The 16,146-nt window shown below is 43.2% G+C and overlaps 2 protein-coding genes across 5 annotated transcripts; one reads left to right on the plus strand and one right to left on the minus strand.

The window, feature by feature from the left end:
* Positions 1-5,607: 5,607 nt before the first annotated feature.
* LOC123136476 (abasic site processing protein HMCES) lies at positions 5,608-12,342 on the minus strand. The gene is made up of 8 exons (XM_044555844.1): positions 12,035-12,342; positions 11,765-11,942; positions 11,369-11,454; positions 9,997-10,109; positions 8,820-8,885; positions 8,241-8,347; positions 7,225-7,290; positions 5,608-6,396 (listed from the first exon to the last, which is right to left on the minus strand). Exons 1-8 carry the CDS (start codon positions 12,181-12,183, stop codon positions 5,926-5,928), a joined length of 1,236 nt encoding a protein of 411 aa, XP_044411779.1. The 5' UTR covers positions 12,184-12,342; the 3' UTR covers positions 5,608-5,925.
* Positions 12,343-12,587: 245 nt separating this feature from the next.
* LOC123136477 (uncharacterized) lies at positions 12,588-15,943 on the plus strand. 4 transcript variants are annotated; one of them, XM_044555846.1, is made up of 6 exons: positions 12,589-12,830; positions 13,743-13,958; positions 14,086-14,517; positions 14,626-14,793; positions 14,908-15,120; positions 15,335-15,943. In XM_044555846.1, exons 3-6 carry the CDS (start codon positions 14,233-14,235, stop codon positions 15,551-15,553), a joined length of 885 nt encoding a protein of 294 aa, XP_044411781.1. In that variant the 5' UTR covers positions 12,589-12,830; positions 13,743-13,958; positions 14,086-14,232; the 3' UTR covers positions 15,554-15,943. The 4 variants fall into 4 exon arrangements, with proteins under 4 accessions (XP_044411780.1, XP_044411783.1, XP_044411781.1 ...); XM_044555847.1 differs by having other exon boundaries at positions 13,813-13,958; XM_044555845.1 differs by having other exon boundaries at positions 12,588-13,958.
* The last annotated feature ends 203 nt before the right edge of the window (positions 15,944-16,146 follow it).

Consider the following 16,146-nt stretch of genomic DNA (forward strand, 5'->3'; position numbering starts at 1 on the left):
AAGCTTAATTGTAACATCAATTTCTTCTATCTCAGCAGGTACAATATCATGCATAATTTCTTTGTATAAGTAATGAGGTATTGCACTTGCACTAGCACCCATATCACATAAGCCATGATAACAATGATCTCCTATTTTAACAGAAATAACAGGCATGCCTACGACAGGTCTATGTTTATTTTTAGTATCGGGTCTAGCAATTCTAGCAGCTTCATCACAGAAGTAAATAATATGCCCATCAATATTATCATCCAAGAGATCTTTAACCATAGCAATACTAGGTTCAACTTTAATTTTCTCAGGTGGTGTAGGTGTTCTAGTATTACTCTTACAAACAACAGTTGAAGCTTTAGCATGATCCTTTGTCCTAACAGGGAAAGGTGGTTTCTCAATATAGGTAGTAGGAACAATAGGATCATTATAAGTGATAGTCTTTTCTTCAACTTTAATAGGTGTAACTACTTTTGCTTCAATGGGAGGATTATATTTAAACCACTTCTCCTTAGGGAGATCAACATGAGTAGCAAATGATTCACAGAAAGAAGCTACTATCTCAGAGTCAAGTCCATATTTAGTGCTAAATTCACGAAAAGCATCGGTATCCATAAAAGTTTTAACACAATCAAGCTTAGGTGTTATACCTGACTCCTTACCTTCGTCGAGATCCCAATCTTCAGAGTTGCATTTAATTCTTCCCAATAAATCCCATTTGAATTCAATAGTCTTCATCATGAACGAGCCAGTACAAGAAGTATCGAGCATGGAGCGATTATTGAGAGAAAGTCGAGCATAAAAATTTTGAATAATAAATTCTCTTGAGAGCTCATGATTGGGGTATGAATATAAAATTGACTTAAGCCTCCCCCAAGCTTGAGCGATGCTTTCTCCTTCGCGAGGTCAAAAATTATATATATAATTACGATCACGATGAACAAGATGCATAGGACAAAACTTCTGATGAAATTCCAATTTCAATCGGTTGTAGTTCCATGATCCCATATCATCACATAGCCTAAACCATGTCAATGCCTTTCCCTTCAAAAATAAAGGGAAGACCTTATTCTTGATAACATCCTCGGGCATACCTGCAAGCTTAAATAATCCACAAACTTCATCCACATAGATTAGGTGCAAATCGGGATGCAATGTTCCCTGTAAAAGGATTAGCTAGCAGTTTCTCTACCATACCCGAAGGAATTTCAAAGTAAACATTTTCAGTAGGTTCAGTAGGTTGAGGAGAAACTCTTTGCTCTACTGGTTGGGGCGAAGATACCCCGAACAAGCCCCTCAAAGGATTATGTTCCATAGTAACAAGTGACAGTAAATTTCAGCACACTATATAAATTTTTCCTTACCAAGTTCCACTTACCAAAGGCGCTTCACTCCCCGGCAACGGCGCTAGAAAAGAGTCTTGATGACCCACAAGTGTAGAGGATCTATCGTAGTCCTTTCGATAAGTAAGAGTGTCGAACCCAACGAGGAGCAGAAGGAAATGACAAGCGGTTTTCAGTAAGGTTTTCTCTACAAGCACTGAAATTATCGGTAACGGATAGTTTTGTGATAAGGTAATTTGTAACAGGTAACAAGCAATGAAAGTAAATAAAGTGGAGCAAGATGGCCCAATCCTTTTTGTAGCAAAGGACAAGCCTGGACAAGTTCTTATATAGAGAAAAGCACTCCCGAGGACACATGGGAATCATCATCAAGCTAGTTTTTATCACGCACATATGACTTGCGTTCGTTACTTTGATAATTTGGTATGTGGGTGGACCGGTGCTTGGGTACTGCCCTTTCTTGGACAATACTTATGATTAACCCCTATTGCAAGCATCCGCAACTACAAAAGAACTATTAAGGTAAACCTCCATAGCATGAAACATGTGGATCCAAATCAGCCCCTCACGAAGCAACTCATAAACTAGGGTTTAAGCTTCTGTCACTCTAACAACCCATCATCTAGTTATTACTTCCCAATGCCTTCCTATGGGCCCAAACAATGGTGAAGTGTCATGTAGTCGACGTTCACATAACACCACTAGAGGAGAGACAACATACATCTCATCAAAATATCGAATGAATACCAAATTCACATGACTACTTATAGCAAGACTTCTCCCATGTCCTCGGGAACAAACGTAACTACTCACAAATCATATTCATGTTCATAATCAGAGGGGTATTAATATGCATAAAGGATCTGAACATATGATCTTCCACCGAATAAACCAACTAGCATCAACTACAAGGAGTAATCAACACTACTAGCAACCCACAGGTACCAATCTGAGGTTTTGAGACAAAGATTGGATACAAGAGATGAACTAGGGTTTGAGAGGAGATGGTGCTGGTGAAGATGTTGATGGAGATTGACCCCCTCCCGATGAGAGGATTGATGGTGATGATGATGACGACGATTTCCCCCTCTTAGAGGGATGTTTCCCCGGCAGAACAGCTCCGCCGGAGCCCTAGATTGGTTCCGCCTCGTGGCGGCGGTGTTTTGTCCCGAAATCTTGCTTATGATTTTTTCCAGGGTAAAAGACTTCATATAGCAGAAGATGGGCACCGGAGGCCTGCCAGGTGGCCCACGAGGCAGGGCGCGCCCCCAACCCTCGTGGACGGTGGGTGGCCCTCCTCTGGTATTTTCTTTGCTCAATATTTTTATTAATTCCAAAAATAACTTCCGTGGAGTTTCAGGACTTTCGGAGTTGTGTAGAATAGGTCTCTAATATTTGCTCCTTTTCCAGCCCAGAATTCCAGCTGGCGGCATTCTCCTTCTTCATGTAAACCTTGTAAAATTAGAGAGAATAGGCATAAGTATTGTGACATAACGTGTAATAACAGCTCATAATGCAATAAATATCGATATAAAAGCATGATGCAAAATGGACGTATCAAGGCGCCGTCCATTCGGCGCTAGATCGGATCTTCCGCGATTTGAATCGCCGTGAGTACGACTCCATCAACCGCGTTCCTTGCAATGCTTCCGCTTAGCGATCTTCAAGGGTATGAAGATGCACTCCCTCTCTCTCGTTGCTAGCATCTCCTAGATTGATCTTGGTGACACGTAGGAATTTTTTTGAATTATTACTACGTTCCCCAACACACAGTACCTTCAGAATGAAACAAGTCCTTGTAGAACTCATTTGTTAGGGAAGCCATCTCCGACGGGTCTTGAGTTAGCGTCCCGTCTGATTTCTATAGGTTCTTGATTAGGTTCTTCCTCTTCCACATGCTAGCCCTTCTCTGAAAGTACTTAGTATTCTTGTCACATCAACTAGCCAGTCAACCCTGGAACGTTGATGAGACGCAGTCGGATTTTGAGTATCAAGTTTGCATGGGGGAAAGGGCCGTTCCAGTCTGTGTTGGCCAGTGCCCTATCAAGACGTACGCGGCAGAAGCTGCCCCCGCCGTTTTTTATCATATGTCCAAGGCTTCCCATGATAGCCCAAGTCGACTAACGCGCACACATCCGTGGCATCCCGAAATCCTTGTATCTGTGTCCTTCTCCTCTGGCCCAACCCAACATGCTCATGTAGATGTAGAACTTCGTTGAAGTCACCAATGCAGAGCCATGGCAAAGGGCTAGCACTAGATATGGCTTTGAGCTTGTCCCAAGTTTTATATCTCTCTCCAACTCGCGCCTCACCGTAAACACATGTGAGTCTCCACTGTAGTTGGGCATTGCCACTTTTGCATCCACATGATACTCAAAATAACCAAAAACATCCAACTATATTCCATCATTCCAAAAAAGACCCAAGCCGCCACTGCGGCCCGAGCTACTAACAACATAAGCATGATTAAAACCTAGAGTACCAGCAAGACTTTCCACTTGTGCTTTTGAAATTTGAGTTTCTACAATGCAAAACACAGTTGGGGCATTGCTTCGCTAGATCGCGAAGCTCTCGAATTGTCGCGGCTTTGCCCGCGCTGCGACAATTCCAACATAGGAGATTCATTGTGCTCGACGACCCTCCACACGGGAGGTCGCCGTTCTTGCATCATATGGTTTCTCTGGAGCAGCGCCCTTCTTCAAGTTGTTCTTGTCCGAGTTGACACGCGGTCTCTTCGGATCCTGCTTTGATGAAGGACTAGTCGGCACCATCGCAGGAACAAGCGCCAAACTATTTTCTGAGGACGAGGAAGGGCCAGAGTTGCACCTTCCTTCCGTTCCCCCAAGGATCTCTTCCTGTTATCACCCACATCAGCCATGACTACGTCCGGGTCGACGCCATCAAGGTTTCCAGATTCATCGCCTTCAGGGTATTCAGGAGCCCTACCACGGCCAGCAGAACGGCCACCACGACGTCCCCCGTGACGTCCTCTTCCACGACCAGGTCCGGACCCAACTCTCATATTCCATGTTGCTCTGAGGTCCTTGAAGTACAAAGCAGAGGGTGGATGAATTCCATTGCCATGTTCCTTATATACGTGTCCAAGATGTCCGCAAACAGCACACTAGTCTGGGAGGCGCTCATATTTGACACGGTAAATCTGGCGTTTCCCATCACGGATCATGGACATAGCGTTTTTCAAGGCCTTGTGCACATTGATCTTGACCCAAACTCGGTAGAAATTCCCAGCGAAATCCTGCGTCATGGTTTCTGTGAATAAGACCTCTCCAACCTTTGCTGCTAGCAGTGCCACAAGATGTGAATGCAGGTCTAGAACATCGTGAATCTGTATCCATATATCTAGATTGTTAAGGTTAACCTCTGTCGGCTTGGTGATCCTGTCATAGGGGGTGATGATGACGGCGTTCCCTCTGAAGTTCCATTGTCCCTCTTGCATCACACGTTCCCAATCGCCAAGGCAGAAAAATTGCGAAGTGTAGAGGTTATCCTCAAGAGGGAGAAATTTCACCTCATGTGCCAGATCCCATGCTGCCCGCATGTTCTTGAAGAACCAATACTGGCTATAGGGTTTATCAATGTGAACCCTTGCCACAACCATCCATCTAGTCGCGTCTGGTGGTGCCGCCTTCTCGTCAAAGACGACGTCGTCCAGGTCCTCCTCACGGAGCCCTAGCTCAGCCATCATCTTCTCCACTTCTCACGCGGAGTTGGAACCCGATGCCTCCGAGGACTTCGATCCCATCGCCGCTAAAACTTGAACCCTAGCCCAAGGAAGATTGTAAGATCGGGCTTTGAAGCGAACCCTAACTCTCCAATACTCCTCCAGAAGGCAGGCCAAGGCCGGATAGTGATACTAGATCACCCCTTGATCGGCCCGAGACGCTAGAATCTGGAAGATAATTGAAGGAGGGGAAGTGAAGTGCTCGACGGCGTCTGGATCATCTCTCCTCTTCATATAGCTTGTTTCACATGTCGTGCTCGAGTTTTCTCTTCCTTGCGTTGGTCCTTGAATTCCCGAGCCAGCCTTCAATTGCATCGCGTGGCCTTGCTCCGGGCCATGCCATAACAGCAATGTATTGCCTCAAAAAAAAACGGGGTGGTGGAGTGACCCCTAAAAAAGCAGTAGGGTGGAGCTTCTTCTACAAAAAAAAGCAGTGGTGGAGCTGATTCTCAAAAAAAGAAGTGGTGGAGCTATGTATATAACCTATCGCATCATACTTGCTCAACATTGTCAAAGTATAGAGGCCACATCTGATCAAAGCATTAATTTTACTGCGTAAGCAAATGATTAAGAGCTAGATATCCAGTAGCCTACAATCGACGTACGCCCCCTGCACTGCATCACCGCACTTCGTGCATTTTTGTTTCATCATTGGCCAATACTGCATGCATAGCGCCAGTTGCAGTACTGAAGAGAACTACGAGTAGTACTACTACTACACTAGATAAGGTTCTGTTATTTCCCGCAAAAAAAAAAAAGATAAGGTTCTGTTACTACTAGTAACTGCTTAACAGCTGATACATAGCACAAGTGCAGGAAGCTAGACTACCTGAGATCTGAGAAGCTACCCTACTTCTTTGGAAAGTAGGAAAACAGCGACGCTTGCCCATCCTTCGGGCCCTTCTCCTTTTTCCTCGCAGGGGTGACCGGCGATCTCCCGCTCTTCTCCATCTCCATCTCCGCCTCGACTCCAGCGTCCTCTATCTTCCTCTTGATGCCGAAAGGATCACGCTCCTGGACTGGATCTTCGGGCAGCATCCCATCTTCTTTCTTAATACCTTCATCGGCTTTATAGAAAATTTGGGGATCCAAAGTGACGGGTTCATTCTTAATGGCACTTTGCTTCTCCGAAGAAGCCTGTTGTTGTTGCTCTGTTTTGTTCGATGGGTCTTCGCCTGAATCATCGCCACACTCCTCTTTTGTGGTCTTGAAAGCTTGTGTTTCTGCCAACTCTCCATGTGCCTTCTCTGGCTTCACTGATGCGGCTGCTTTCTTGGTGAAGAAATTTGAAATTGGCTTTTCACTGGGTCCTATTTTCACCTGCAATTTGGCAAGCAGCAGAAGAAGAAAAAAATCATTGCACATCTTTGTTGATATGCAGAAAACACACAATGGGGGTAGTACAGAATTATCATCGGTATAAATTGGGCGGTACAACTGTGTGTACCCAATAGAAGTACACTGAAGGAATTTTACTATTACAGTACTCAAGTAACATTAAGTAGTTCAAAAACCAGTTAATAGTGCTGAAGATAAACCTGAACAGGTTATATCTTCAGATCACATACAACTAAAGAGCAAGAATGAGAACAATTATCAAGCATCTCATTTCAGCAAGTAAGAAACCCATGGGTACTTCATTACGTACACCAGGAAAATTGCACGTTTAATGGATAGTCAGTGTACAGCAGTGGAAATCCGCATTTATAAGCTAGGTCCATGAGGACCAATTATCCATCTGTTAGCTAGAGGGGCGACTTTGCGCCCAGCCCGCCTGTGTTCAGGGCTTGGCCTCTGCTGCTCAGGGTAGTTCTCTTAAAAAATACGACAGATACTCTAGCATGTTGGTCTAGGTTTTTCTTATACTACTCAATGACATCTTTCATGCATTAGAGAACATCCATAAATATTTGAACGTTGTGTCATCTTAACTTTTTTAAAGTAGTGTGTTACTGTAAGCGTGAGCTACGTGCACCGGGCTGCCCTTTTTGCCTTTTTTAGTTACCCTGCCAACATTAGGCAAGGGCAGCAATACAATGAACAGAGCACACAGTGTACCACCTGTCACAGTTTAATCCCAAACAATAGTAATGCCCTATGTATCAGACATAAAAAAACCAATACAACGTACTAAGCATAGTTTCCTACCTCTTTGATGCAATCAGGACCCTGAAATGATGTTTTCCCCATTGCAGTTGTCACTGGATACCAAACCTGCAGAAGGGATCGACTAAATAACGTTATAGAGCTATCAGAAATTCAGAGTGATGATCATTTTGGTCCCACGAGTTTGGCTAAGGGACCACATTGGTCATGTAAGTTTCAAAAGGCGCAAATAAGTCCCTAAGGTATATCCTTTGAGTGACGGACAACAAGATTACAAGACAAAGATATAACATACACGATGCAAGCTGCTTGTAAACATGGCCAAAGAGGACAACATGTCCATCACGGCTATGCCATCTGGTCCAGCAGAATTCCCTCCAAATCTGCCACCACCTCACCCGTTCCCCATCCATCATCGTAAGCTAACAACAACAACACTCTAGGAAAAGACATCTATCTCAACAGCTCAACCAACATATATCGACATGCTGCTGTTGCAGGATGCTTTGAATGAAAACACGAGATCAAGAACGACAGTATAGCACTAAAAACTAAGTCAAAGAACAGAGTTATGTCTAATTTGAGAGGATGGATGACTAGGGGAAAAATGTCAATTCTTAGAGTTGGGAGCGAATGTTGCTGACCCACCAGCCCACCGGCATAGTGGGGGTACCTGAGGGGACAGTTTTACCTAAGATGCAAACCTCACAGACTTGTTTCACCTGTTTGAAGGCCTAGACCATTAACCTTATATGATTCATACTCCCTCCGTTCCAAAATAAGAGTCGTGGTTTTAGTTCAAATTTGAACTAAAACCACAAGACTTATTTTGGAACGGTATGAGTAGTATTTTATAACCATAAATGTGCTACTAGCTTGATGAAAATGAGAAATTTAGCTTTTGCTTGGAAATGTGTCTCCTGCCGGATTATAGTACAAAACAAAATGTAACATCATTAAACTAGAATTTCATCGAAATCAATGTTGTTTAATCAAAAAAGATGATTTAGAAAGATGGCCATGTATGTACTGTAACATGATTCACATCATGGACTTACTAAATCAGTTCCTTCATAGGGTACAGTTATTTCTTCCAGCTTCACGGAGCTATTGTTCAACCAAGCATTAACAGAGTCTTCATCGCCCAAGATTACCGGCATTCTATCTGTCAGCACATGTTAAAGTTTCAAATAGTGCATCTCACAGAAACACCATTTGCAAATAAGTTTCCTATATTTAGTACCAAAATGAGGCATTATCCATTTACCCTTGTTAAATTGCACACAAGCAGAAATCTTTACCAGACTATGGTTCCATCATAGATGATATATTGGTACTTCATTGAGAACCAACTATCTATGTCCCTTGGTCCTAAACAAGACTTTGCAAAAGGAACATGAAGAAAGCCACTCCATGCACTAACCAACCAGTGGATTCCCAAACTATCCATTCAGTAGTTCCTAATCATGAAGTCATTCTAGAATAGGCTATATAATATTTAAGAAATGTAAAATAATAGGTGTAGTCAATTATCCAATGAACTTTGAAGCAGTTTCAGAGCAGCTAAAGAGTAGGCGATAGTACATGAATGAACAATCTGAGAACCTGGGGCAAAGACCAAAGAGTAAGCAACTAACCATGAAGCCATTTCAAAGAAGTTGAAACATGGGTAGTCAAAATAGTAAATGTATGGAGGGTCTCTCCTGTGAAAAAATAGCAGGTAATATTAGTATTGCAGTAAATAAATTATCCTTTAAGAATTAGAGTAATAATAACAGCCTTTACATTTTTATAATTCAATTCTAACAAATTGGCACAATTATACATCGTGAACAACAGAAAGCAAAATGAGATACATAAAAAGGAAAAGGCAGACCACAAAATATCATAAAAGAAACATTATTGCAAAGTAATGTACTACAAAACAACAATACTGTGACAACTTAGCCAATGCTATATATTTGCTAATGTCTTACTTTTAAAATAAAGATATTATAATATGTAGTATTCTACCAATGTCCAGCCGTCCAGGTAATACCGTAATAGCTTATCCACCCTTCCCATGCAACGATTGCACACTTGATGCATTAAATTAAAAAACAGTGATTATTCATGAGGGTAGTACTTCAAGTTCGGTATAAAATATACAGTTTGAAATTTCCATTATCGAATTCCTTCCTACTGATAATGTCTACACCGTGAGGCACATTAAGATAACAAGAAAAAATTCAATGTAGTCACAAATTTTTCCTGTCTCTAAACCAATTATGATCTACATATCTGTGACTACAACTGCGGGTATGGATATATAAAAAAAAACTTGATTATGAGCCCAAATGTCTGAATCAATTGGCCGGATAATTTTGATCTACTTTAACTAGTTTGTGCTTGATCAGAAACACCTGAAGAAACAATCTCTCCTAACAAGCAAAGCAATTATTCTTATCTCTATCTTCCAACTGACACCACCATGCCGGTGAACAGCCATATGGATGCTACAGTAGTCACTAGACATTTGGCTAGAATAGGTTACAAAAGGTGTTAGCAGAAAAAGTTCCGCTGCAGCAACTCCCAAGGATTGAATCACAGGAACAAAACGAAGGGAGACAGCTTTGAACCTCACCATCTGGAAATAACAACCATGATACTAAAAACTAGTAATATCAAGTCCAGCTGCTGTTATGTATATATAACTGAACTATGTAGAGAGTGTGATCACCAAAAACGCGAAAACTCAAACTTTCAGTTCCATAACACCAATGGTATTCAAGATACAAAATACAACGGAATGTGTAAAAAACTAAGTATCCTAACCATCTGAATTTGTCCAAGTGTCAAAGAGGGCAGCAAACACAAGAGGCCTCTCATCCCGGAAATGAATGTAATATGGTTGCTTTTTGGATCCATCCTTTTTCCACTCATAGAACCTGAACTCCATACAAAACAATAATGCATTATTAACACAAGAATTTAGTCACAAACTATTTTTACAAAATGAAAAGTTTGTTATCATTCAAGTGCTTACATCAATTAAAACACGCCCACATATAAATGAACTAACAACCAAATGCTCTATGCTATAAACACAAACAACCATAAAGGCGGACCATATTAGATTTATAGAATATGGAAGAGTGACATGTGGCAATCAGATATCATGCTAGTTGCAGCCCCTAGGTTGTACTCGCCTCAACTCCGAACTGAGCAGGTCAAAGTTAAGCCTGGTACTTCTGGTAAATCAACGGCAATCCAAGTAAAATAACTTATGATGTTGCCTGTCATGAGCTCATGTGTCTTCAGAGTGGGAGTAACACTAGTACATTTAGCTCAGCTGTATTTATTTTTAGGCCTATAAACATGTACTCAGCACTTCGCTTTTACCAGCTAATAATTATTTCAGGTGAATTAGAACCTATTATTTGAATTTTGAAATTTTGGTAGACATATTTGATAGTTTCAATGTGTGTGATCGATATTCTAGGTTCCATTTTCCAGTGTTTTTTTCTTTTTCAGTGAGCTTCTAGGTTTCAGTTGTTAATCTAGATTGTTGCAAAGCCCCCCAACGTGCTTAGCCAAGTTGCACTTTTGTGTGAATAGATTATTGGTGGTTTTGCGATTGGTGAAAGGCTTTAGTAGTAGGCACATGCAACGGGTAGTGGGAAGTTTGTTATCTCCACTTATATGCCATGAAGACCTGGACCACCTGGGATTCGGAATGAAAGCTGTATCAATTCAGAAGTGTATGTGAATTTGGGATTTGTAATTCAAAGAGGAAATCTGTTTAAATTACTCATGGTCTTGATTGAACCAGAATAATCAGTCGCGATATCTAAACATATAATCTTACGTTACTTCCCTGCGCCCGACTGGTGGCTCGTCCATAAGCACCATTGCAGCAGCAGTGCTAAACTAAAAGAGAGTGGAGGGGAGGTAGGGAGGAAGTGGGGAATACAAGGTGAAATGGACAAAAAAGGACTTCAGAGTAATAACTGACAGGCCTGAGTTTCACATCAAGGATTCAAGGTACAAAGCATTCTTCTACAACCTTAAACCTACACCATGCAATTTGCAATGTATCAATGGACTTTGGGCAGGGAGCATCTGGGGTCATGCTTAGGATCAACAGAGATATAACAAATCCATAAATAGCAGATGCAAATAGTAACAGTCAACCATATGTCCATACCCTTCTACTGCAACAAGACATCTATTCTTCGGGATAAGTCGCCTAAACGAAGCCTTTTCCTTTACAGATTCTGACCTGGCATTGAACTGCAAAACAAAAGCAATCAGCTCATGTAATGCAAAACCAACCGAACATTGAATGAGCATAGAGACATCCAAGGCAGGCATGGTCCAATATACATGCCATGCTAAGGGCAGGTGCATATAGTCGGTTAAGTGGTAGTACAAAGCATGCCACTGGCTTTTTCATTGTATTAACAGCCCATTGGCCCAAATCAACTGCATTCTTGTCAAAACGTGGCTAATAGCAACTTAACCACCGCACTGCACTGCCAGTGAAGTCCAATCTACAGTGCCCCATCTACAGAAACTTGTGGAAAGTCAGTGCATATCGTACCATCCTGAAATGGTCGGGCTTGTCGGTCTTGCTTGAGAAGCTGGGGACGAGCCCCCACTTCATGCACTGGATAACAGGCCCTTGCTCCTCCGCACGTCCTTCCCCGCCCGCCGCCCGCGCTCGCAGGGTCCCCACCGGCAGGTACGCCCCGGGTGTCACGTTGTACGACGGCCGGAACCTGCGCGCCGCAACCGAGAATCGAATAGCTGAAGAAACGAGAGGCTTCCTAATGGCATATGTGACCGTGTAAGGTCGAGATTCTCCTCTTACCGGTCCATCTGGAGCGTCCGTACGGCGGGGGCGTCTCCTCCTCCGTCGCCGCCGCCGCCTCCGCCGGCGGCGGCGGAGGTGGTGGTCGGGAAGCCAAAGGCCCTGGCTGCCTGAGCCGCGCTGAGGGTACACCTGGCCCTGCCGCACATCTCGGATTACTCTCGCAGGCCGCCGGCCGCCAAGCGCTGCTGTTTGCTGCCTGGGGTGTGGGATTTGGGGCTTTGGGGGTCCGAGTCCGCGGCGACGAGGCCAGAATTGGGGCGCGGGAAGGGGGAATGACTAGTTTATTTGGTACGGGTACAGCCGTGGAACGGTGCGTCTGCGTCAGGTTTGGAAAACAGAGTTGGCCTGGTTATTATTAGCAGCAAAAAAAAGAGTCCATGCGGTTGCAACACGAGAAAACAATATGACTCGCTCCTACATAATAATCAGGAAAACGTTTGTTTTCATCCGACTTATCTTTCTCTCACGCAAACCTCCCGGAGAGCCGTCGGATCGCGGGGAGATCCTGCGGCTCTTATCTGTCTCGGTCGGTTCACACGCAGACGGACCAGGTGTATTGGTTTGCTCGCTGTCCATTGCAACATCGGGCCAGACCACTCCTCTTTGCCTTGGCCCTCCCCGTTCATGTCTCGTTCTCTCCTCCACCTTCACCGCTCGCGCAGATTCGGCAACCTGGGATGCGACGGTCAGCCCGGCAGCGAGGCAAAGGAACGGCGGTGCCGGTGGGTAGGGAGGGAGCGAGGACGCGCGCATCATCATCGCTCTCCATGGCCGACGGCGACCCAGAGACTAGGTATGTTTTCCAGATCTCAAAATCACACCAGTGAATGGAAGGCATCGGGGCAGTTCTGTTCGTGTGAAGGATGGAGTAGCGGAGGTTGGGCTTGGTCTCATCGGAGCTGCTTCGTAGGAGGGGTAGTAGCGCGGGGGAGGGGGGAGGAGGAAGGGGGGTTGTGCTCGTCGGAGCTGCTTCGTAGGAGGGGGAGTAGCGCAGGGTGGGGTTGGGCTCGTCGGAGCTGCTAGGCAGGAAGGGATGTTTCCGGTGATTTTTGGGTGCTGCGTTTTGTGTTTGACGGTGGTGTTCGTCGGCGTTGGCTGGGGGCGCAGGGTGTTCAGTTTGGGTTCAGTTTGCTTCAGTTTACTAGGGGCGGAATTTTGCAACTGGAACTAACAGTTACATTGCAGCACAATCCAAGGCTTCAAACTTACCATTTTTTGGGCATCCCCAATGCGCTTGTACAGTAGGTTGCGTGTTGTGCTATGTGTAGTTACTTGGTTCAGATATAAATGCAGATTGCAGCACCTCCTTTTTTCTGAATTCTGTGATTTACAGTAGGTTTCATGTGTGCTATCTGTAGATACCCTGGTTTACTAGTCTCAAATTCCAGATGTACAGTAGGTTTTTCATGTCTATTTTGTTGTTAGTTGTATTGCAGCACAATATTTTCTCTTCTCAAATTTCAGATGTACGGTAGGTTTTCATGTCAATTTTTGTTAGCTGTATGACAGCACAATATTTTTTCTTCAGAATGTAGTATAGTGAACTAGTTATTGTTAGAATATAGTGATGTTCAGATCAGTTTTTCCGATGTAGTGTAGTGAACTATCTACTGTAGGAGTGGAAATTGCAATGGTACTCCTTTGTTTTGTCTTTACATTCAGCCTCGTGGATTTTTTTCCCTTTTCCTTGCTTTCTTTTTTGCAGCATGGAGGATGATGAATATACGGCTGATGGGTCATTCTCAACCCATTTCTCACCCACTCGGTTGCGGCAGGTTGCAGATAGTCAGTCCAAGAAGAAGAAGGAAGTTATAAGCAAATGCAGCTTTGGTTCCCTCTTGAATATCAACTCTTTCTCTGTGCCGGCTGATCTGCTCGATTGGGTAGTCATAAAAATTGACCCAGAAATGGCGTTGTTTAGGTATGCAAACACAACCAGTTGCTTCTACTCCCCCCTTTTCCCTTGTTCCTTTTTGTGGTTCTTTCTTTTTTCTTTGTTGCAATTGGTGTTGTTTTGTTATATGAGTTGTTGCATCTATTTTTTGTAGTCACAAAAAGAAGTCTATATTGTTTACAAAAGACATGGTGCGAAAAAAAAAATTAATGTCCCATCTGGGTCAAGGCCAGTGGAGTTGTTGAGGAGGAATGAGCCACACGTGCTCCGTGAACCTCACCGAGTAGGGTCAAGGGCTCCAATGAAGCATTGTATTCAAGTGCTCAAGGATGTAGAGGATGATGATGTTGTTAGTATAAATAGGACATGGCTGCTATTATGTATGGCTCTTGTGCTATCTCCTGGGACTGGCAACATGGTACCCCTAGAGTATCTTGCGAGTTTGGTGGACATGGACAAGATTGATGAGTTTGCATGGGATGGGCACTTCTTGGTTGTTGTGTTAAAGGAGGTGAAGAAGTACCAACGGAAGAGGGAGGCAGGGAAACGTGGCTTTTGGATCGGCGGTTGTCTGCCAATGTTTGCGGTATGCCCCATCAGCTTGCAACTTTTTGCCATTTTTATATTATTTTGGGCTCTAGTATCTTTTTCCAAACAATTTATGCTCACAATGATTTTTTTGTGCTTGTTGAAGATAATTTATATGGACTTTGTCTATGTGACTCGGGTGTTGGTTTCGGAGCATAGAATTGACTACTCTCTCCCAAGGGCATGTTTTGTATGCAACAAAGACTTCGATTTGGTAGAAGAAATTGATAAGAACAAGCTCAAACTTGATAAGATTGAATTTGGGAAACGGAATGTAAGAGCTCATTTTTTTCCTTTCTTAAGTTTCATATATCTCTCTCTCTTTTGTTTTTTTTGCTGCCCTGTTTGATCTGGTGATTAACCTTTTTGGACTATTTGCTATTCGCAGCTTCGTCGTTTGCCAGAGACGCCATATGTATCTCTTGAGGGCTACAATGAAGCTGATCGCGAGAACAACACTGCGGAGGGAGCTAGTGGAGATGCAAACATTCCCGAGATACCTCCAAGCAAACCAGTCATGGATGGGAGCGAGATTGGTGGCGATGTGTGTGGGTCTCTAGATGAGTGGCTGCACCCACTGCCTTCAAGTCAAGAATTGGTAGTAAGCATGCACACTTTTTGCTTTCAATAAATATCTATGTTTCAATTTTCCTACATTTTTTGTCCCATTTGCTTACATTTTGTTGATTTCATATGTTTCAACCGTTTTTATTTCTATTATTCAGATTCCATAGCACATGATACCAATATATCGCAGCGGCCTATTCTTTGACGCTTGTTTGTGACATTCATTTTGAACTAATTTTGTTTGCTAGACGAGGCTCCTGCCACCGAGACCTTCAGAAGCACCACCACTTTCACCTTCGGGCTTCCCTGCGTGGACACACTGGAAAACCCGCCTGATAAGTGTCGGAGGACCCTTCTTTTGGCTGTTTTTAGAAGCACTTATGCGCGTGCCAAAGCCCATCTTGAATGCATATTCATTGTACAATGTTTTGGCATCGTCAACAGAGTCAAACTCCATGCCAACATAGGGCATAAGTGGCTGAGATGAAATCTCATTATCCTCTTGATCATCATCATACATTGCAGCAGTTGAGTTGTGCCCGACATCTGAATTTATCTCTCCATTTGCCGCAACATGCGGTTGTGCATAGCTCTCCTCACCTCCTGTCCTTTCACCAGCACCCTATAAGTGCAACAAAAGTCAATAGTACATTAGGAATGTTTTTATTCTATGCAACAGTATATAAATGCTCAATCGTATCAGCTTTTTTACATTATCCAGATTGGAACATACTAGTACCAATTTCATAATGTTTCTTGAATTTTCCAACAAGAACATTCTCTATCTACTATACCATTGGAAACATCAACTTAATGAAACTGAACTTTCTGAAATTGAGTGCAACACTTTGAACTTTTATGAACTTTGCAGTATTTTTTGAACTTTTTTTCATGGATAGTGTGCTAAATAGTGCCTGATCCAGTTTCTAAACTTGAAGTTTACAATCACAACTACTGCTTGAATACCAATTTCGAAGCGCCATTGCAGCAAGGAATACAAACATGTGCGCTAGGGTTCTTTAGGAACTTACCCAATTTGCAGAGGAATTGACAGTAGAAG

Source organism: Triticum aestivum, chromosome 6B, assembly GCF_018294505.1.
Source record: "Triticum aestivum cultivar Chinese Spring chromosome 6B, IWGSC CS RefSeq v2.1, whole genome shotgun sequence".
NCBI lineage: Eukaryota > Viridiplantae > Streptophyta > Magnoliopsida > Poales > Poaceae > Triticum > Triticum aestivum.